The sequence below is a fragment of the Dama dama genome, chromosome 22 (assembly GCF_033118175.1).
Source record: "Dama dama isolate Ldn47 chromosome 22, ASM3311817v1, whole genome shotgun sequence".
NCBI lineage: Eukaryota > Metazoa > Chordata > Mammalia > Artiodactyla > Cervidae > Dama > Dama dama.
The window spans coordinates 15,763,054-15,785,074 of NC_083702.1; the positions used below are offsets into that span (position 1 = coordinate 15,763,054).

Genomic DNA, 22,021 nt, shown 5'->3' on the forward strand with positions numbered 1-22,021 from the left:
GGCTGGACAGGAAGAGATGAAACACAGGTGCTCAGCCACTCCCACGAGGGAGACACCATGGAGCAACAGGCCTATGCACCTGGCTGTGACTGCCCGTACACGTGTCCATACATACACAGACACACACGTACCCACAGACACACATGTGCGCACATATACATTCAGAGAAAGACAGAGAGGACACTGCACTGAACCTTGTTCGAAGAAATTCCTCATCACCACGTGAGATAAAGACATCAAAAGAAGCCATAAAATGCAGGCTCAAAATCTGGCTTTAAGAGGACTTCCCTGGTGGTCCAGTAGTTGGGATTCTGCACTCCCAATGCAGGGGGCACGGGTTCGATCCCTGGTCGGGGAACTAAGATCCCACATGCCATGCAGAAGAGCCAAAAAAATTTTTTTTAATCTGGCTGTAAGACCAGAAGAGTTTCTGTGAGACAAGACCTGAGAGCCCAGGGCAGAGATGGAACGCCTGGGGCCAGAGACATGGCAGGGGCAGGAGAAGGGAACCCCCCCATTCTGAAGTTAGAGATAAGGTAACCTGTGGGAGACAAACCCCAAGACAGAGGCCAGAAGAGCAGCTCTGGCAGGATGCACAGAGAGCCAAGCATTGCACAGAAGAAAAAGGCTTTGCCAAGTATTGCTTTCCTGTAAGCCATGGATTATTCTTTCTGTTTCTCAGACTGAAGCCACGAGAGGTGAACAGCTACAGATCATTTCTAAAGCTCCTGGAAGCATCCACGGTTGGAAGTGCCTGCCCCCCAGGCCCCCCGCCACCCTCACCAGCCTGTTGCACTCCCGGAAAACATCACTAGTGAGGACCCTGCAGGAGGAATCCACCATGGTCTGCTTCATGACGTTGTCGTGGCAGGTGGCAGGGGCCGAGTCCAGCGGCACCTGGGGAACCAAGAGGGAGAACGCAGGTGGACCCAGAACAGTCAATCGGGAAGCACCCAAGAGGCCCTCTCCCCGAGCCCGCCCCCTGCAGGCCACACCACCCACTTCACACAGCAGGGGGGACCCCGACCTACTTTCTGGGTGTCGGCGCACTGCGGGCTCACTTTCCAGGAATTCCCAAAGTCCACGGGGTCTTCCTCCACTTGGAGGCTGCTGCTGGTGAGGTCATTGTTCTGGACGCCATCAAAATTCCCACACAGGCCGCATACCCGCTCCTGGGGGACAAGTTGGGGTAGCGTGAGCTTTGCAAACCTCGGAGCAAACTGGCTGAGTCAGGAGGAGGAGGGTTCCGGGCAGCAGGGGAGGCAGACTCGCCTGAGGAAAAGGAGGAGGGAAGGGGATGGGAGGGCAGCCCAGAGGGAGACCAGGGTGGTCAGCAAAGCCTCGACCCTGCCAAGGCCTTTGGCCTGCTTCTGCACTGACCCCCATGCTGTGACTGTTCAATCACTCAGTCACGTCCGACTCTGCGAACCCATGGATCGCAGCACAACCATCCTTCACCATCTCCCTGAATTTGCTCAAACTCATGTCCATTGAGTCAGTGGTGCCATCCAACCATCTCATCCTCTGTCTCCCCCTTCTCAGTATGAACATAAATGACCCCATGTTAAGGTTAAGGAAACCAAGATTATTCACAGAGAGAAGCAGCCCATCCAGGTCCCTTGGAGGGCCAGTTAAGCAGCTTGTGTCCTGATCCCTGCAGTATAAACCATCAGCCGCCCCAGTAAGGGTCTGAGCAGAAGAGAAGCTGGTTCAACATTACATCAGTGAACGTGTGAGAGGTCTGAGGAAGGAGCCCTCTAGTCCCGCTTGACTGTGGACAGGTGCTTGCCTTCCCTGGACAACTGCAGCCTGTTCAGAGCAGGCTAGCCAGGATTCTGTGTGTGTTAGTCACTCGGTCGTATCCGACTCTTTGTAACCCCATGGGCTACAGCCCACCAGGTTCCTCTGTCCATGCAATTCTCCAGGCAAGAATACTGGAGTGGGTTGCCATTTTCTTCTCCAGTGGATCTTCCCAACCCAGGGATCTAACCCATGTCTCCTGCATTACAGGCAGATTCTTTACCATCTGAGCCACCAGGGAAGGCCAGGATTCTGCTGTATACTAAATGCTACCAGGGCTGACATAATATCTTACTTGTCTCCATGTTCACCTATCAGGGGGTGCAGTATACAACAAATCCTGACCAACTAATGAGTGAATAAATGGAAACCATCACGTAAGAACCACCGGACAAGGGCTTCTCCAGAGGTCCAGTGGTTAAGACTCTGCCTTCCAATGCAGGGGGTGCAGGTTCGATCCCTGGTCAGGGAACTAAGGTCTCATAAGCCATGAAGTGTGGCCAATTTTTTTTTTTTTAATGGACAAAATCTGCCTGGAAAAGAAAAGGTGATGCTTTTAGAACCTTTTTGAAGCCCTGCCTTGAGACAAAGAGAGGTGACTTATTCTGTTTTGCTAGGAAATATATAAGAAAAATGTTCTCACAGGTGGACAAAAGGACAAAGATATTTTCGTGGCCTAATAGCCCCTGTATATGGCCCCTGCCTGGTCCCTGTCCTTATTGACCACCAATCACCCCAAGCCCCTCCTCTCTAGCCACCCTGGTCTGCTTGTTCAAAACAAACACCGTCCACCTCAGGGCCTTGGCATCTGCTGTGCCATCTGCCTAAACTCTTGAGTCAGGATATTTACATGACTCCCTTCCCTCTTCCCCAAAGACTCTACTCACGCTTTCTGAGACAAGTCTCATCAGACCAACCAATCTAAAATACTTAGTGGCCCAGTGGTTTAGAATCAGTCTTGCAACACAAAAGGATGTGGGTTCAATCCCTGGTTGGGGAGTTAACATCCCACATACCACAGAGCAACTGAACCCAAACACCACTAGAGAGTCCCTGCTCTGCAATGGAAGATATCACATAACATGACTAATATCCAACACAGCCAAATAAATAAATAATTTTTTTTAAAAAGACATATAATAGGGACTTCCCTGGTGGTCCAGTGGCTAAGACTCCATGCTCCCAGTGCAGGGGGCCTGGGTTTGTTCCTTGGTCAGGGAACTAGATCCCACATGCTGCAACTAAGAGTTTACATGCTGCAACTAAAGAGCCTGCACGCTGCAACTAAGACTCGGAGCAGCCAAATAAAAAAATAAAATATATTTTTCTAAATATATATATAATCTTTAAAAAATTAAACACATAATATCCCCACTAGAATATGACCTCCATCAGGTTTCCCCGATGGCTCAGAGAGTAAGGAATCTGCCTGCAGTGCAGGAGATGCGGGTTCGATCCCTGGGTCAGGAAGATCCCCTGGAGGAGGGCATGGCAACCCACTCCAATATTCTTGCCTGGAGAATCCCATGGACAGATGAGCCTGGTAGGTTGCAGTCCATGAGGTCACAAAGAGTCAGACACAACTGAGCGATTAAGCAAGGAGGCAGGGTTGTGGTAGGCAAAACGATACCCGGCCCCAAAGATGTCCACGTCCTAATCCCCAGAACCAGGAGTATGTCACCATACACGGCTAAGGGAACTTTGCAGGTGTGTTAGGTCAAAGATCTTGAGACAGGAAGATTGCCCTGGGTCATCTGGGTGAGCTCAGGGTAATCACTGGGTCCCATATGGTGTGCAGGAGAAGTCAGAATGAGAACAGCGATGTGACAGAGGGAAACAGAGAGAGCAGACGATGCTATGCTGTTGGCTTGAAGATGGAGGATGGGACCACAGCCAAGGGATGCAGGCAGTCTCCTGAAGCTAGAAAAGTCAAGGACAGATTCCCCCTCACTGTATAAATAGTAAGTTATTTCCCCCCCGTACCCAGAGTGCCTAGAACAGTGCTTGACATATAACAGGAGTTTAGTAAGCATCTGTTGAATAATGGAATGAGTGCATTGCTGATGCTCTCCAGAAACGGCATGAGGTCCCAAGGAGCAGCCTCACTTGGGTACGAGCTGAGAATGAGCCATAAGAATGCTGGGAAAGTGGGTCCTGCCACCAGGGCAGACAGAGCACTCATCACATACATGCGTGGAGGAAATGAAGTCCCAGCAAACTGTCAAGACCTGGACAGATACCACAAGCTTTCCCCCAAGTAGGTGATGAGCTGTCTCACCACAGCCCTCAGCAGGTGCTGGCCTGGGCTCCATGGGAGGCACACCCAGAATGTTCTGGGGTGTTATAGTCACATTGTGCGTGATGGGATTTGCTCCTTAGGTTAGGAAACCTTCAGAATACCTACTGCCAGTCAAGGGACTGTTTGCAGGGTCCAGGACCCTCATCCTGCCATGGGCAACTGTCTCGGAAACAGCCGAGGCAAACTCTAATCCTTGAGTCTTATTTGTGTCGGGAGGAGGCTGAGTCCCCCTGAGACTGTGGATTGAGGATCCCAGACGCTGCTTGGGGAGCTGAAGATGCAAGCAGACAGAAGAGAGAGGAAGTGGAGAAAGACCACCCACCTGGTACGTCCGCTTCAGGAACACGGAGACTGCCAGGTGCCCATCCCAGACCACAGAGAGGGACTTGCCCAGCAGCAGAGTGATGTACCGGCCGGACTCCACCACCTCGAAGTGCGTCTCATCCTTCATGGGCTTCTTCACGTTCACCTGAGCGAGAGACCAGGACAGTAAGGGACAGTATACATGTGTATATATATAATGTACACTTGTATATGTGTATGCTGCTGCTGCTAAGTCGCTTCAGTCATGTCCGACTCTGTGCGACCCCATAGACGGCAGCCCAACAGGCTCCTCTGTCCCTGGGATTCTCCAGGCAAGAATGCTGGAGTGGGTTGACATTTCCTTCTTCAATATATGTGTATATACCTGTATATATATGTGTATATATATATATAATGTATGCTTATATATGTGTGTATGTATATTTGTATGAATAATGCATGTATATATGTGTATTCATTTGTATATATAATACATATAAATGTGGGACTTAATATATATGTGTGTATAACACAATTACATGTATAATGTATGTGTATATATATGTGCAAACATTTGTATATATTATATATAAATGTGGGTGTGTATGTATATGTGCATACATTTGTACACATCATATACATGTGTGGGATACAATATGTGTATATATGTATATATGTGTATACATTTGTATGTATGTGTGTATATACATTGTGTATACATTTGTATATATAATATATATGCGCATGTGTGTATAATACATTTGTGTATATATTTATATGTGTTGCATACATTTGCATGTATAATACATATAACTGTGGGTATACAATATATGTATACATGCATGTAAACATGTGTATACATTTGTATATATAATACATGCAGCTATGTATGTATGTGTGTATACATGTGCATGTAATATATATTTATATAATACATATGTGTACATGTGTGTATATGATACATATAGCTATGGGTACATAATACATATGCATGTGTGTATAGAATATATATACGTATATATGTGTGTACATGTGTGTATATATATAATTCATATAACTGTGGTATATAATATATATGTATATGTGTGTACACTAGCGTGTGTGCTTGTATGTGTATAATGCATGTCTATATACACGTGTTTACATGTGTATTGTAATAACAAGACTGTGGGCATATAACACAGGTGTGTGTATGCATGTATTCCCATATGAAAGTCCTCCCGCCCTCCACTCCGCCCAGAGTCAGCCTGGCTCTTTCTACACTGGTGCAGATACAGTTACACACCCTCCTCCACACATGCCCGCACTTTCTTTTACTAAAATCCATCACCATCTGCACCTGCCCCCCTCGCAGGACGTGGTGAGGTCTCTCCACCAGCAGCATCGTGCTCCACCGCACATGTCCTGAATGAATGCTGGGCACTGCTCCCCATTAGCTGACAGGGGCACTGAGGGTGGGGGGACCTGCCCACACTCACCTCCCCGTCAAACAGCTCGATCTCTCCTCCTTCCACCAGGATGGTGATGCGCTTCCTGCACTTCAGGGAGGGGACGCTGCACCCCTCATTCCCCACCAGGACCCGGAAGGTCCCAGGGTTACTACCGCAGTGGTCCTGGGGAAAGGAGTGGGTGTCAGGAGAGAAACACGATCCTTCCACCCCTCCCCAGACCGGCAGACCAGTGGCCAGTCCTCCCAGGCCTTTGGAGGGAGTGTTACAGGAGGCTGCCATGACCACATGCATGTGTGTGTGTGCTTGTGTGTTCATAGCCAGACGACACTCACAGGTGTGCCATCCTCAGCCATCACCCACGAGCCAAGTGCCTACAGTCAGGCAAGGAGAAGGGCTGAGGGGCAGGAGGGAGGAAGAAGGGAGGCAGAGCGGGAGAGTGGACACATCAGCCTGCTGCTCCCCGCCCCCTCCGGGAGCCTGCTGGGCCAGCCTCAGCCAGGGACCCGCGCTATCAGGCATGTGACACTTGGTAGGTCCAAGCTCCAGTGGAGTCCCCTGGGTGGCTGGCCAGGACTGTAACCAAAGACCGCCAGACCCAGCAACACCAGCTGAGCTGCTACCTCTAGAAGGGAACAGAGGCTGAGTGGGCACTGGTCCTCGCTGGGGTCTGCACAGAAAAGAAGCAGAAAGGGACACGCTTCTGGCAAACACCTCCCATCATGGCTGTTGCTGCGGTGTGATGGGGAAAACCACTCAACTGAGAAAAGCTAGGTGTGGGCTTGCTTCTGCCATGTCTGGGATAATGTTGAGTAGGTCACTTACCTCTCTGACCCCCCCACACACACACATGAGCACACACACATACATGTACATGCAGCACACACATACAATACACACTTGCACATATACACACAGACATGCACATATACATAAACAGACACACATTCATAAACACACAAAGACACACATATACATACAATACACACTTTCACACATTCACACATGCATATATATACACATGCACACATACACACATATAGGCACACATTCATATACACACAAATACACATATACGCACATACATAACACACAAAGTACACGTTCATACACAGCCGCACACATGCATATACACACAAGTGCACACATATGCATACAAACACATATACAGACACATGCATATACACACATACACTCACATGCATGTACATAGATAACACATGCAATATACGCTCTGCACATACATAGACACATACACTGACACACACACATACATACATACCACACATAGGACGTGCCCCTCTGTAAGATGGAACTAGCCAACCTAATGGGACTCAGGTTAAACGGGTTTGTCTCAGGCTAATGGGGTTGTCAGGTTAATGCGTTTGTGTTGGGTTCGTGGGATTTCTGGGTTAAACGGGTTAGTGTTGGGTTAATGGGATTGTGAAAGTTGTAAGAGGGAACAAAGGTAGAAGCGCTGCATCACCAGCGGAGATTTTTCTGAAGCAGAGAGTTTAGTCCTGAGAACACCTCCCAAAGGAGGAAGGGGGGACAGGGAGGGGATCCAGGAAGAGCATCGAGGGGCCATCAGCACTGGCTGTGGGGCTGGACGAGTGGCCCCCCGAGGGGCACAGCCCCCTGGGGGCACGACTGCCCACCTGGGCAGCTTCACTGGGCAGGCAGAGCCAGGGCAGGGGGTCTGACCAGCTCCTCTCACTGCACTGAACTGTCATGCTTTCTGGGTGCCCAGATCTGAACCTGACTGAGGGTGGAGCTCCAGAGCTGGGGTCACCCCTTCTTTTGCTACCGAGGCTGGAAGGCAACAGGTGACAAAGATGGGCTTCCACATTCGACCTGCGGGGAAGCCCCAGAGGGCACCTGGGTGTGGGTAAAACCGTTTCATGGGGTGCATGCCCGTCTGCCAGCATGCCACCCGCCTCTCTGGGGCCAATCTGGGGTGGGGGACAGAATCAGGGGGCTCATTCCCCCCACGCCAGGCAAGTGTCATCCTCTGTCTCCCTCAATGCTCGACTCCCTGCAGTTGTCTCTGGGGCTGAGGCTCCTGTGGGTCTGTGGTCCTCCCTCCAGACCACACCGAGCCCCTCCTCCCACTCGGGAGAGTGGAGATGAACAGACCTGCAGAGTCCAGCCTTCTCGTTGTCATGAATAAAGAGCCCAGCCCTCCTTGCTCATCCACAATCGGTGTCAACCAGCAAGAGAAACGCCCAGGAGTCCACCCGGCGGGAGAGGGGGCCGAGCGGCCCTCAGTCCACAGCTAGGACCCCCAGGGCTGCTTCCCACCCTGTGGGCAGTAGGACCTGCTCTATCCCACACCCCCTCCCCTCTCTGAGCTGCACTAGGTTGGAAATGACAATGGTGACTAGGATAGAACAGGATACGACAAGATAGAATACAATAGAAAAGAAGAGGAGCCCCCTACATATGAACCTTCAAGTTTCGAACTTTCAAAGATGCAAACGTGCAACTTGTGTCCTAGCAAGGAACCATCAACATCAGGCGTGAGTGAACGGGGCAGCTTGCCCTCCGTCTCCCATTGCTAATGATCCTTCAGCTCCACCATCTCCCCCCTCCTCTCCCACCTCCAGTCACTAACTCTTCTTGCCTGGTCACTCGATGCCAGCCCCTGTGTGCCAGCTATTGTGCTGTTATATATACTTTTGTACTATTGTACTTTTGTAAAGTACTATTGTACTTTTCGAGGTACTGCAGTGTCAGATTAAAAATGTTTTCTTTACTTTTGTATTTGTTTTTTCATGTAGTATCTGTATAAAAAGTATTATAAACCTGTTACAGTACAGTACAAAATATAGACAACTGTGTTAGTTGGGTACCTAGGCTAACGTAGGTGGATTTGTGAACAAACTGGACTTATGAACGCACTCTCAGAATAGAACTCTTTCGTTATGTAGGAGACACGTTGTAGAAAAGAACAGAACAGAATAGATATGATGGAACAGAATCACAGGAAGGGAAGGAAACTCCAGGGGTCATTTCCACCATCCCCTGCGGGCTGTCCACCGTACAAGGATGCTGGCAGAGAGGGTGCCGGGGCCAAAATCCAGCCCCGACTCCACTCGCCATGGTTGGTCCCCTGACCAAGCTGTGTCTGCCAGGAGGAAAGAAGCCCTTCTCTCATCCCCCTGTGCTGGAATCGGGGTGATGGGAGCCTGCTCCACACCAAGGCTGGTTGACCAATGAGTTTCTGTCCATCCCTGGAGGCGTCCAGGGAGTTGGGGCAAGTCAGCAGTCACCAGGGTCTCGAGGCCCCGCCTCTCCAGGGACTGGGAAATCACTCCCTTAGAAACCAGCCCCCAGAGCTGTTTCCACTAGCAGCTCTAGCCTGGGGGCCCCCTCCCCACTCCCCGGCTCTCACCTGCACCAGGACGTACTGGCACTCCCCTGGGAACAGGTACTTGAGCCCATCAAAGGTGAAGTAGTGAGCCAGGCCCAGGGCGGAGCACCTAGCGTCACACACGTGGTCCGTACAGTTCCACTTCCGGTCTTGACAGACGCTGGGGGCAGAAGACGGTGAGTGAGGGTGAGGCCCTTGGATATGGGGGCAGGTCCAGCATCAGGGCAGCCAGGACACCACCTACCCCCAGGAGGCCTCGGGAAGTGGTGGGGGGCTTCGTGGCTTGAGGCTCGGACCTCACGGGGCTCTGCAGTCATGAACCCACATGTTGTTAGAGCACCAGGCCCAGAAGGACAGGGAAGCCACGCTACCCTCTCATCACAAGGGGGAAACAGGCAAAGAAGAGCCCCAGTTGTCCGAGGTGACCCAGGGACACTGTCACCACCTGCTCCGAACGTGCTGAAGCCCAGTCTCCCGGGACATTACCTGGGAAGGGCCACTGGGTCTCTACAGAACAGACCCCGAGGCCAAAAGCCCCTCTGAGGCTAAGGGAACACACAGGACAGAAGAATAGGCAAGTTCTGAGTCAGAGAAATGGTGACCAGCCGTGAACTTCTGGGTCTGACTGGGCAGCAATGTGTATAAACCCACAGGGACTTGCCCGCTGCCCACACCCCCGACTCCCCAGCTGGTACCAGAAACAACATCAGGAAGCCTGCTCTGGGGGTCAGCGGTGGGGCGCTCAGACCTCCAGCCCCAGACAGTGAGCCCCTTCCCGCCTGGCCCCTTGGCCCATCCCTAAAGCTCTGCATGGCCCCAAAGACAGGCGGGGTGATGAGCAGAGTCAGGGGCTGGGTGAAGGACGGTCCCTTTCCAGGCAGACACCCTTGAAATATGCCTGGGGGAGGGGGACCAGGATAAGGCCACAGAAGGACCCCGACCTGGTGCCCTAGGGCGGTTTGGTCGCACGTGCAGTGATGAATACGGCCCTTATCTTTCCCAGGCCCCACTCCCTGCAGGGAAACACTGCTTTCCAGAGAGCATCCGTCCAGGGCGAGCCCAGGGGATGAAAAAGATTCTCCCATTTGACAGATGGAGAAACAGAGGCAGAGGGAAAAGGAGAGGAGCAGTCACGTTCCCACGGGTGGGGAGCGGGCGAGTGACCAAACCCCTCCCCCGCCCGCCCCCAGCGCCCCCGGAACCGCTCCCAGCCTCACCAGCTATTGCAGTCGACCTTCACCCTGTCTCCAGGGGCATACTCTCTGCCCTGGTGGAAGCAGGGGCACCTTTCCAGGGCCACACACCTGTTCTCATGCCGAACCTGAGGGAAAGAGAATGGAAAGTCTTGGGGCTGCAGTGAGTGAACAGCCTTGGCTAGAGGCAAGCGGGGGAGCCCAGGCCCAGACCGGGGCTGGAGACCCAGCTCTCATCCACACTGGTCCTCCTGGCTCAGCTGGCGACACTCCGACCCTCTCTGCCCTCACACACTATTGCGGGCAGGAGCCCTGGGACCCAGTGGAGACTCCAGTAACACATGTCACAAGCCCCTGACACAAGCATCTCCTTAGACCCAGTAATTCTTCCAGGGGATTTCTCCAAAGGTAACAGAGTTATGGGCAAAGATTAATGTGCAATTATTTATCACTCCAAAAAAAGTGGGAGCAATTAAGTGTTCAACAATACGAAAATGATTAAGCCCATTGAGGAATCTCCAGGTGATGTTGTCCAATGAAAATATTAAAATCTTAAAAGTTTTGAGAACTACTTATTCTGTTAATTTTTAAAACAAGAGATAAAAAACTATATACATATAGTCTCAATTATGAAAAAATATACATATACACTTCAAAAACTGTACGGAAGGGAATTTAGAAGTTGCCTCTGAGGGTCTGGGATAAGGGAGTTTAATTTTCTTTTTGTGGTTTTAAAATTTTTTTCTGATTGTCCTTCATTGAGCATTTATTATGTTCTATAATTGAAGAAACTGGACAATCGATTTATTGAAATGAAGTAATTAGTTAACAATGTATATAATGTCCTGGAGGTGAGAGCGAAATACTGGCCACAGGCAGGGATGGACCAGAAGCAGAGGCTGGGGGATTTCAAGTCCCACGAGTCCCCTCCTGAGGGTCTGACACACCTGCCCTCCCCCCCACCCCCCCGCCCTCCACCAGCTGAGGAGTTACCACGTGACAAGTTAGACTCCTCACGGATGCCGCCGAGGGGGCGGGGAGAACTGAGAAGAGCCACTGGCCCCGGTGGGTTCAGGAAGAGCGGGCTGAGCTCTTCTGACCCCACACGGGGATCTGCTTCCATCCCGGCCCAGGAGGCCGCCCTGGACGCCCGCTCTGCATGACCCTGGGAGAAGGACCCACAGCACTCTGGTTCCAAAGCCACCCAAGGGTGAGAAGCTTCTGGTCTGGGTGCCTCAGCATCCACATGACCCCACTGCTCCACAGACAAGCCTGGAACCCCTGGGCTTTGAGCCCTGAGACAGGGTGGTTTTGGGCTGAGCATAGGGCTTTCATGTCAGGGATCATAGACTGAAATCAGGTGTGTGAATATGTATATATGTGCATGCATGTATGTGTGTTTGTATGCACATGCTTGTATATATGCATGCATTTGTGTGCATGTGTGTATGTGTGTGTGCCTTGTGTATGCACGTGTGTATTTGTGTGTGTGAGTGCCTGTGTGTAGGTGTGGGCACATGTGTGTATGTGGGTGTGTGCCTGTGTGTATGTGGGTGTGTGTGTGTGTTGATACATGTGAGTGCCGATGTGTCTATATTTGCGTGTGCCTGTGTGTATATGTGTGTGCCTATGTGTTTGTGTGGGTAGGCACATGTGTGTGTATGGCTATGTGCCTGTGTGTGCCTATATATGTGTGTATGCTTGTGTGTCTCTGTGTGTGCATGCATGTGGGGGTGCATGTGTGTACGTGTGTGAGTGCATGCATGTGTGTTAATATACGTGAGTGTACATATGTGTCTATATGTGTGTGTGCCTGTGTGTGCATCTATATTTGTGTGTGCCTGTGTGTGTGTGTATATGTGTGCATACCTATGTGTATGTGTGGGTAGGTGCATGTGTGTGTATGGGTGTGTGCCTGTATGTATGTGTGTATGTATATGTGTTCATACCTATGTGTATGTGTGGGTAGGTGCATGTGTGTGTATAGGTATGTGCCTATATATGTGTGTGTGCCTGTGTGTATGTGTGCATATGTGTATACGTGTGTATATGTGTGTACTTGCCTCTGTGTGTGTATGTGTGGGTGCCTGTGTATGTTTATACATGTAAGTGTGTCTATATGCATGTGTACTTCTGTGTGTATGTGTGTATATATATGTGTGTGCCTATGTATATGTGAGGCACGGTTTCCCATCAGGAGGCTCTCAACTTTAACGCCACCAGCCCAGCTGAATCACCCAGAGTCCTAAAGCATTAAAAAAAAATCCACAGAGATAGAAAGATAAAGGCACAATGCAGGAGATGGGCGGAATATAGATATGACGGGTGGGTCAGCACTGCAGCCCCCAAGTGAATTTTGTGCAAGTCAGTCTCTTGGACATGTTTAAAAAGAACCATCCCTGCCTAGCATCTGCCCCTTTGGGACACGAGAAGGATGATACAATAAAGGTGATGACTGTCCTTCAAGGACTTCAGAAGAGAACAGGCAGAAATAGTAGTCACATTTGTTCATCAACTCATGACATCTTGAGCAAGAAAGGTTTGTGCTGAGAACTTGGTCCTGGGTTTCAATCGGCCGCAAGAAAAATTATGAAGTAGAAAAAAATTGGTTTTGTCACTTTTCTCTGAAAAAAACCCCATCTTCACCCCTCCACACTGACCCATTCTCCAAAACCTTTTTTTTTTTTTTTTTTGCCTTCCAACTGTGCTATGTCCTCCCTGCTAATATTTCCAGCTCAATGCATGTTTGCTACCAGGAAAGAATCTGATGAACTAACTCTCACTGAAGTGTGAATGACTTCCTATGAGGATTTATAAGAGAAGCTTTTTTAAAGTTCTTTTTTGTTAATCAAACTAACTTCATACTTATCATAATTTAGTAAACCTGATGAGGTGACAAACCATAGGAAGTATAGGAGATATCTTTGAGACAGGAGGGCTTTCTGGAAGCTTTTAGGATTACATTTCATAGGATTTACAATGCCCTCCTGTGAGGCTCTCTGTGGATGGGCCCCTGAGCCCAAGCTCTAGCTTTCAAGAAGCAGCATCAACCAAGAGGGAAAGGGAGAGAAGAAATAAATCAGGAGATTGGGATTGACATATACACACGACTAAACATAAAATTGATAACTAATAAGAACCTACTATACAGCACAGAGAACTCTACTCAATACTCTCGAATGAGCTATATGGGAAAAGAATCTAAAAAAGAGTGCAAAAAAAATAAAGATAAATAAGAGTGCACACATATATAACTGATTAACACCACATTGTAAGTCCAAACACGCCAATAAAAATTAATTTAAAACAAAACCAAATAAAAACAGCAGCAAAGTATCTTCAGGCTTCCCAGTGGGCCAGCGAGAAAACTGGGCCTCAACGCACCAGAGGGGTGAACACACTTCCCCTCTGCCAAGAGGTTCCCTGATGCCCGCAGAGCTGGGTACCAGTTTGGAAGATGTGACCACAAGACCTCAGAGCTAAGTGAGCATCTCACGGACAGTGGTACAACACCTGGGGCTGGGAGTCAGGAGACCAGGATTTCCACTACACAGTTGTGTATCTTGAATGGTTCTGTGTCTTTTCTCTCCTTGGTCTCCTCCAGAGTGGCAGGAGGTGCTGAAAGCTTGTGTCTAGGCTCTGCCTGGAGACTGTGTCCAGGCCTGGCTGGAGGCTGAGAGACGGGCACTGGACTGTGCTTTGCTGCCACCTCGTGGTGGAAGCAAGTAATAGTCTAATTTAAACACAGGTGGTCCATTCAAGAATTTTTGAACAAAAAGGCTTGGGAACTTTTCTAGAGCAATCCCCTCACTTTTGTTGATCCTTCACGGGAAAGAAGAAAAAACAAAATCTGGGCTCTCACCATGCCCGGGGGGCAGAGGCAGCCGGACACGCAGCCCGTGCTCACGCATTCCAGGTCATAGTTCTGGCAGGTCTTGGTGCATTCGAGCCCTTCGGCCCTCGGGTTGTCAGCAGGGCACACAAGCTTGACCATGGGGGGTCGGCAGGACAGGCTCCTTTTGCCTTGGAGTCAGGAAAACCACAGATCAGAGGAGGGGAGAGTAGGCCTGCCGTCTACCCTGCCCTTCGTCCCCTGCATGCACTCACTCCACCCCAGAGGCTCAGGCTGTCCGCGCCCTGGGACACAGCACTGCCTGACCTCCAGCCGGGCCCTGGGCAGCAGCCTCATCTACGCATCTGACCTCTGACCTTTGCCCACACGGAAGGCACGTCTGTTGGGCTCAGCAGCCCCTCCGATGGCCCGTGGTCCTCACCCCCCAACCCTGCTGTTGCCCGCTACACTGAATCAGGACACGCCGCAGAAACGTCCAGAGCCAGGATTAGTCAGGTGCTAAAAAGGAACCCTTGCCCCAAAACAATCATTCCTAAAATTAGCTTAATCACAAGAACTTTAAAGGGGGCTTTGCTCACATGTCCTCCTCTGCCCGGCCCCCAACCATCCCAGCCCCTCCATTTAAGGCTGGAACACTCCATCCCTGGACCTTCCTACCTGTCCCCCACTCCCGCTTTGTCACTCTCCACCTGATCGCCGCCTGACATCACCATCTGATGCACTAGATGGGGGCGGGGCACAATATCTGCCTTGTCCACTGATACATTTCCTGACAATTAGTATCACTGCATGATTGAATAAATGATGGCAGCAGATGACTGATACAGCGCCTGTCTTTCAAAAACCCTGATGCACTGGATTGTATTTGTATCGTACATATACAGTATTTACTACCTCATATGGGTAAGAAGGTCAGAATTTCCAGCCTCATTTTTATATGGAAACGTCTGTAGGAGACTAAAACCCTAAGAGGTTAAATGATTTTTCCAAAGCACATGAAATTCTAGGAGTTCCCTGACTTTGAAAAAAGATACCCTCCATTGACTAGACAAGAAGACTCTGGGCAAGAGAGATATGAAAGACCTAAGAGGCAGAATGTAGCCCAGAGGGGTGAAGTAGTGGGGGAAATGCTTCAATGAGAGAGAGCAGGAGGAGGAAAGAGGCAGAGGGATGCAGTGACCTTGAGGTCCGCTATGGACTGAATGGTTGTGTCCCCCAAAATTCACATGCTGAAATCCTAAACCCCAAAGGTTAGGAGGTTAAAAGGCAAGGGTTGGGGGAGGAGATTGGTTATGAGGGTGGGTGACCAATCATCCCTCATGAAAGGGGTTAGCATCCTAAGGAAACACACCATGGGGCTCCCTTGCCCCTTCCACCATGCAAGGACACAGTGAGGACCCAGAAGCGGGTTCTCACCTGACCACGCGGGCACCCTGCTCTCGAATCTCCACCCTCCAGGACTGTGAGAAGTAAGTGTCTGCTGTTTATAAGCCTCCAGTCTGCAGTATTTTGTTAACGCAGCCCAAACAAACTAAGACAAGGTCCTAAGTTCTGACAACTGGTGAGCCGCCCGCGTGTTTCGAATCCAGGCCGAGATGCTCCACAACCAGCCAGCCATGCAGAGGGAGAGGGCAGGCTCCCCACCAGGGCCCTCGGAAAACAAACGCGGTCACAGAGCTGGGTCAGAGGGAGGGTCTCAGGCAAAGTGAGACGCAGGAAGAAGAGGTTGAAAATAGCCCATATAAGACAGTGTATTAAAAAGCAGAAACATCACTTCACCAACAAGGGTCCTTCTAGTCAAAGCTATGGTTTTTCCAGTAGTCATGTATGGATGTGAGAGTTAGACCATAAAGAAGGCTGAACACCGAAGAATTGATGCTTTTGAACTGTGGTGCTGCAGAAGACTCTTGAGAGTCCCTTGGACAGCAAGGAGATCGAACTAGTCAATCCTAAAGGAAATCAGTCCTGAATATTCATTGGAGGGACTGATACTGAAGCTGAAGCTCCAATACTTTTGGCCACATGATGCAAAGAGCAGACTCAATGGAAAATACCCTGATGCTGGGAAAGATTGAGGGCAGGAAGAGAAGGGGGTGACAGAGGAGGAGATGGGTGGATGGCATGACTGACTCAATGGACAAGAATTGGAGCAAACTCCGGGAGCTGGTGGAGGACAGAGGAACCTGGTGTGCTGCAGTCCATAGGGTAGACAAGCGCCGAAACGACTTAGCAACCAAAGAACAACTTGTCTAGAGACATCCCACCTCCTCCTCCTAGGGGGTCCTTTCTACACAAGGATGACAATCTGCCTGGAATCCCACGAGGACCCTGCTCCGTAAATGTGAACGTGGTCCCACCAGCCCCAGGTCAGGCTCTTCTCTCTCCTGGGTCTCAACCTTAAACAGCACAGCATCAATTACGACCTTCACACCAAAGCACCAGGTTCAGACTCCTCTCTCAAATCCCTCTGAGAAGCTTTCTAAAGAGGTGTCCTGGTCAGCATGTCCCTTGATAGAGAGGCCATCGGAGGAGGGCGGTGTTGACCACAATCAAAGTGGCCAGCACACCCACAGCTGCTCCCTGGGTTAAGGTTCCCGTGGGCAGAAGCAAGATCTCGCTGGTCCATCCTACAGGCAATTCAGTCTTTCCTCATCACAAAATTAAACTCCTCCTGCCTCGATACTTGGGATGTCCACATGCAAAGGCCTGGAGGTCACCCACCCAAACACACGCCTGAATGCAGCCAGCCCCTTCGCCCGCCCCGCCTGGGCAGAGGGAGTGGGGAGCTCGTGGCGAGCAGTACTCACTGCGGCGGGATGGGGGGCTGCCAAGGACTGCTTCAGGCAGCAGGCGCCCCGGGGCTCCGCTCGTGGAGCAGTGCATGAAGCCGTCTTCGCAGTAGCTGCAGAAACGAAGGTCACAGCCTCACTTGGAAGGACTCCCCGCCTCCCACAAGGCGCTCTGTCCCCTCCAGCCCGGCTCCCAGCCCGGCATTCATCTGAAACGCAGCTGCTCACCCCACTACAGAACAGGAGGGCCACCAGGACCTTCTGGTCACCAAACTCAACGGTCCCTTCTCCACGTACCAGGGAGAGTTCAGGAGTCCCTGGGTTCCAGCCAGTTGCTGGGTGGCTTGGGAAAGCGATCGTATCTCTAAGCCTCAAATTCCTACTGAAAAAGCCAGGCCTGCCTGCCTAACAGTGTTGTTGCAAGGTCCCAGAGAGAAACGCCTTGAATATTACAGCCCAGTCATTCAGTCATGTCTGACCCTTTGTGACCGCATAGACTGTAGCCTGCCAGGCTCCTCTGTCCCTGGAATTCTCCAGGCAAGAATACTGGAGTGGGTTGCCATTTCCTCTTCCAGGGGATCTTCCCAACCCAGGGATCGAACCCTGGTCTCCTATACTGTGGGCAGATTCTTTACCATCTGAGCCACCAGGGAAGCCCAGAGAGAGAGTAAAGGATTGACTAAAAAAGGGCACGGAAGAATTTTGCAGAGTGATGAAAGCATTCTGTTTCTTGAGTGTGACAGTAGTTACATGATATACACATTTGTAAAAATCTATATCTCTGTATACCAAAAAGGAGAAATTTTATTGTGTGTGAATTACATCTCAATAAAAAAAACTTTTTTTTTTTTAATTTTTTAAAACTCAGAACAGCAAAGAGGTCATAATCAGGGAAGCCTAGACTAGATGCATTAGGGCTCCTGATAGTACTCTCCCCACTCCAGTGTCTGAAATTTTCCATCACCAGGACATTTCAGCTGGTTTCCCTTGTAGACGGTCAGCTTCTTTGAGGCCCACTCTGTGTCCAGTTCATCTTTAGGTCACCATCTCTAGCCTAGGACCCAGGACAGAACCAGTGCCAAGGAGGTATTTATAAATGTTCTGTTACAAATTTCTTCTCTGACTGTGACTGCCCTGCTGACACTGACCATGCCCGAGGGCCTGGGTGAAGAAAAGCAGGAAGTAGGTGTGATCTGAAGGGTTTTTTTGGTTGTTTTTTTTTTTTTTCAAGAAAAGCATGAAGAAGTGGAGACAGTGATATCCTTGGGAGGCGATGCTACTACGTTCCATGTTCTTCTGACTTAAATGCTTTGGCCTGAAAACACTGAAGGGAGGCTGAAGGGGAGGCTGGCAGGGAGCACTCTCATCTCCCATTCTAGAAAAGGGAAACTGACTAACGCGGGGAGTGGGGCTCCACGTCTGACAGCTGGCTTACTGCTCACGACTGACTCCCACCGCCAGCCTGAAGCTCCAGTGCCGGGCACAGGAAGGCAGACAGAAGGCCTGGGTGATGTCCCAGCTTAGCTCCCAACTCGCTGTGCAATGCTGGGCCTCAGTGTACCCATCCACGAAATGGAGGACTCGGAGGACCATTTCCCAGCCCTGCCATTCCCGGAGTCCCCGGTCCCGCTGCTCGACTCACCACATGGTGTGATGGTCCGAGAAGACGTCTTCGGGTTGGAAGATCTCACCGTCGTAGTAACAGGGGCACTGGGCCCTGGGCACGCAGGACCCCGTCTCGTCCAGGAAGAGCCCCGGCGGGCAGAAGCAGCCCTCCAGACAGACCTCGGCGCATTCCTCGTCCGGGTGGGAGAGTGAGCGGCAGGTGAGGTTGCAGGGGGTCCCACACTGCTGGTACACCTGGCCGGATGGGCAGCTCAGTGCTGGGGGAGAGGGTGGGGCAAGGACAGACTCAGTGGAAACGTTAAGATGAGCAGGACTGTGGTTCTAGGACCAGCAGTCCCACCCGCTGCCTCTAAGACCCCCAATTGTATCTGTATGGCCACCGCCTTCTCTTCCCACCAGGAGCAAAAGTGTGTTTTTATGCTCACAGTTGTCTGTTCTTCTTTTTTTCTCTTTTTTAGCTGCATACAGGATCTTAGTTCCCTGATCAGAGATGGAACCCTCTTCAATGGAAGCGCACAGTCTTAACCACAGGACCGCCAGGAACCCCACGAATGACTGTGGGGAACTCATGTACAGAAGTACGTGCTTTCGCCTCTGCCTAACTAGGGGGACCATGCTTTGGTCATCTCTGAATTCTCAGAGCCTGGGACAGAGTAGAAATCCCAGTAGATTTTAGGGCTGTAAATATCAACCCTGAATACTCATTGGAAGGACTGATGCTGAAGCTCCAATACTTTGGTTACCTGATGTGAAGAGCCAGCTCATTGGAAAAGACCCTGATGATGGGAAAGATTGAGGGCAGGAGGAGAAGGGGACGACAGAGGATGAGATGGTTGGATGGCATCACTGACTCGATGGACATGAGTTTGAGCGAACTCCAGGAGATGGTGAAGGACAGAGAAGCCTGGCGTGCTGCAGTCCATGGGGTCACAAAGAGTCGGACACGACTGAGCGACTGAACAACAAATAATGAAAAAAGACCTGGCAGGGATGGGCGAGGGCATCTCTCCCTTGATGATAAAAACAATGACAGCTCCCTTAACTGAGCACCTACTGGATACCCTGCTCTTCACGGAGATTTTATGCCTTTGGTGCCTCTCAATGAGTGAGAACCCACAATCCCACCACCAGAGGTAAGAAACCTGAAACTTAAGCTTAGTGACCCATCAGGGACCTGCCTTCCAGGAAGAGGCCGAGGCAAGATTTTTTTTTTTTTAATTTATTTGGCTGCACTGGGTCTTAGTTATAGCATATGGGATCTAGTTCCCAGACCAGGGATCGAATCCAGGCCCCCTGCATTGGGAGCTCTGAGTCTTAGCCACTGGACCACCAGAGAAGTCCTTGAGGCAGGATTTGAACCCAGCTCTCTGTGACACCCCCAAAGCTCATGCTCTTAACCATTATGCTCTAAAAGAAAACAGTCCCCTAGGAGCCAGGCTTTGGGGATGTGCCAGTCACAAACAGCTGGGGCGCTCAAAGTGGGCAGCACCCACCTCCCCACAGCCGTTGCCCTTCCTGGCCTCTCCCACATAGAAACGTAAAACTGCTATGAGAGTGGGCGCTGAACACCAAGTTCCCAGGTTCAAGTCCCAGCCATGCCTCTAGTCAGCAGTGTCCTCGCTGGAATATAAAAGCAACATCCATCTGGGTGGCTGTGACGGTTGAGGGAGTTTTGAGTCATGCCTGGCAGGTGGCGATTGTCTGCTGCTTTCCTGCCTTCCTGATAAAGGGGAAACGCAGCCCGAGCTCTGCAGGCTCCAGACCTAAGAGGACCCAGCACTCGAGGGTCCCAGCCAGGATTCAGCCCACTGTCTGAGCTCATGGTCCTCTCACAAGCTCCCGGATGATGGAATTCTTGACTGGTGGTGGGGGAGGGAGGTTGGTGTTGAGGGGCACTTGGCTCTTTCAAGATGCTTTCCTGCTGCTGATCAGCTATCATCCAAGAAATAAGAAGCTCACCCTGAGGACACCCCTCCCAGGATCATAGAGCCCATCGCTGCCTGCTAGAAGCCAGTTCTCCAGCAGAAACCTGCTGGCTGTGTCCCAGGGAAGCTCCAAAGGGAAAGCCTGGTCGTGAACCTCAGAAATGCCTAAGCCGGGGTGCCCCCCCACCAACAACTGCCCCGGGTGGGCCTGCTGTTTGAGGGAAGCTGGGAGGGGAGGGGCTTTAACCATGTGAGACACAGACCTTTTTCCAAACCAGCAGAGACATTGGGTCATCGGATGAATATTTAGAGCAAAGGTGGATTAAGATGGGACATGCGTACGTGATTCGCTCAGTTGTGCCCGACTCTTTGCAACTCCATGGACTACAGCCCGCCAGGCTCCTCTGTCCATGGGATTTCCCAGTCAAGAATACTGGAGTGGGTTGCCATTTCCTTCTCCAAGGGGATCTTCCCAATCCAGGAATCGAACCTGCATCTCTTGTGTCTCCTGCATTGGCAGGTGGATTTTTTTACCGCTGTTACCATCTGGGAAGCCCTAAGATGGGACAGGTTGGGTTCTAAAGATGGGCGTCCCAATCCACTGAACCTATGACTATAAGGGCACATTTCACCCAATCAGAAGGAGCTAAGCTGAGAAGGCTTTTTCCTCTGAAAAGCCGGCTCAGCTGTATTAAATGTCTCCTTCTTCCCCAGAAGTAACATCATCTGTTTAACACGTATTGACCGTGTGTCCGAGGCAAGGGGCGTGGGAGGGGCTTTGCTAGGCTGGGGGATGCAGAGACGGTAAGACTTGGTCCCTGCCTGCCAGGAGCCTGGGGTCTTGTCTTTCCAAAGGAAACACAACCAATTTCCAAGGGGGAAAAAAAAGTGGTTTTGCTTCTCAGGACTCTCACCTTGTAAAGTAGCTACACATTCGGGTCTTGCTGCAAGAGAGTCCCCAGTGGGTGTGGCCTCTTCTTGGGGACAGAGTTAGTGGTTTAGAGATTCTGCTTATTTCTCAGGAAGGGAAAATGAGGTGCAGGATGGAGGAGGAACCCAGGCATCCTGCCCCCTCCTTCCTCGGGCCTCAGAGAGACAACCCAGGAAGACCACCTGGCTGGTTTTCTCTGGTTCAGCTCATAAAGACAGATCCCTCTTGTCCTTAAAAGTCTCCAGGGACAGGGTCTGCCGTGGTGGTCCAGTGGTTACAAATCTCAATGGTCCACTGAGCCCGTGTGCCCCAACTGGAAAATCCATGCACCATGGTGAAATATCCTGCCTGAGACAAAGAAGATCCCAAAGCAACCAAATAAATATTTTTAAAAAGACTGACGTAGCCTAAATAAATAAATTTTTCTTTTTAAAGTCTCCGGGGATGGGGTCTTCCCACTACCTGCACTTCCTGCCATATC

At 50.7% G+C, this 22,021-nt stretch overlaps 1 protein-coding gene across 1 annotated transcript in view; it reads right to left on the reverse strand.

Annotated features, from left to right (window-relative positions):
• VWF (von Willebrand factor) overlaps positions 1-22,021 on the reverse strand; it is a 128,449-nt gene that overhangs the window by 51,049 nt on the left and 55,379 nt on the right. The window contains exons 16-24 of the mRNA XM_061124740.1: positions 18,701-18,941; positions 17,077-17,171; positions 14,279-14,439; positions 10,441-10,544; positions 9,245-9,383; positions 5,881-6,015; positions 4,422-4,568; positions 1,032-1,172; positions 784-897 (exon numbers count right to left, since the gene is read on the reverse strand). Coding sequence (XP_060980723.1) covers positions 784-897; positions 1,032-1,172; positions 4,422-4,568; positions 5,881-6,015; positions 9,245-9,383; positions 10,441-10,544; positions 14,279-14,439; positions 17,077-17,171; positions 18,701-18,941 — 1,277 coding nt within the window. The remainder of the gene's footprint in view (positions 1-783; positions 898-1,031; positions 1,173-4,421; positions 4,569-5,880; positions 6,016-9,244; positions 9,384-10,440; positions 10,545-14,278; positions 14,440-17,076; positions 17,172-18,700; positions 18,942-22,021) is intronic.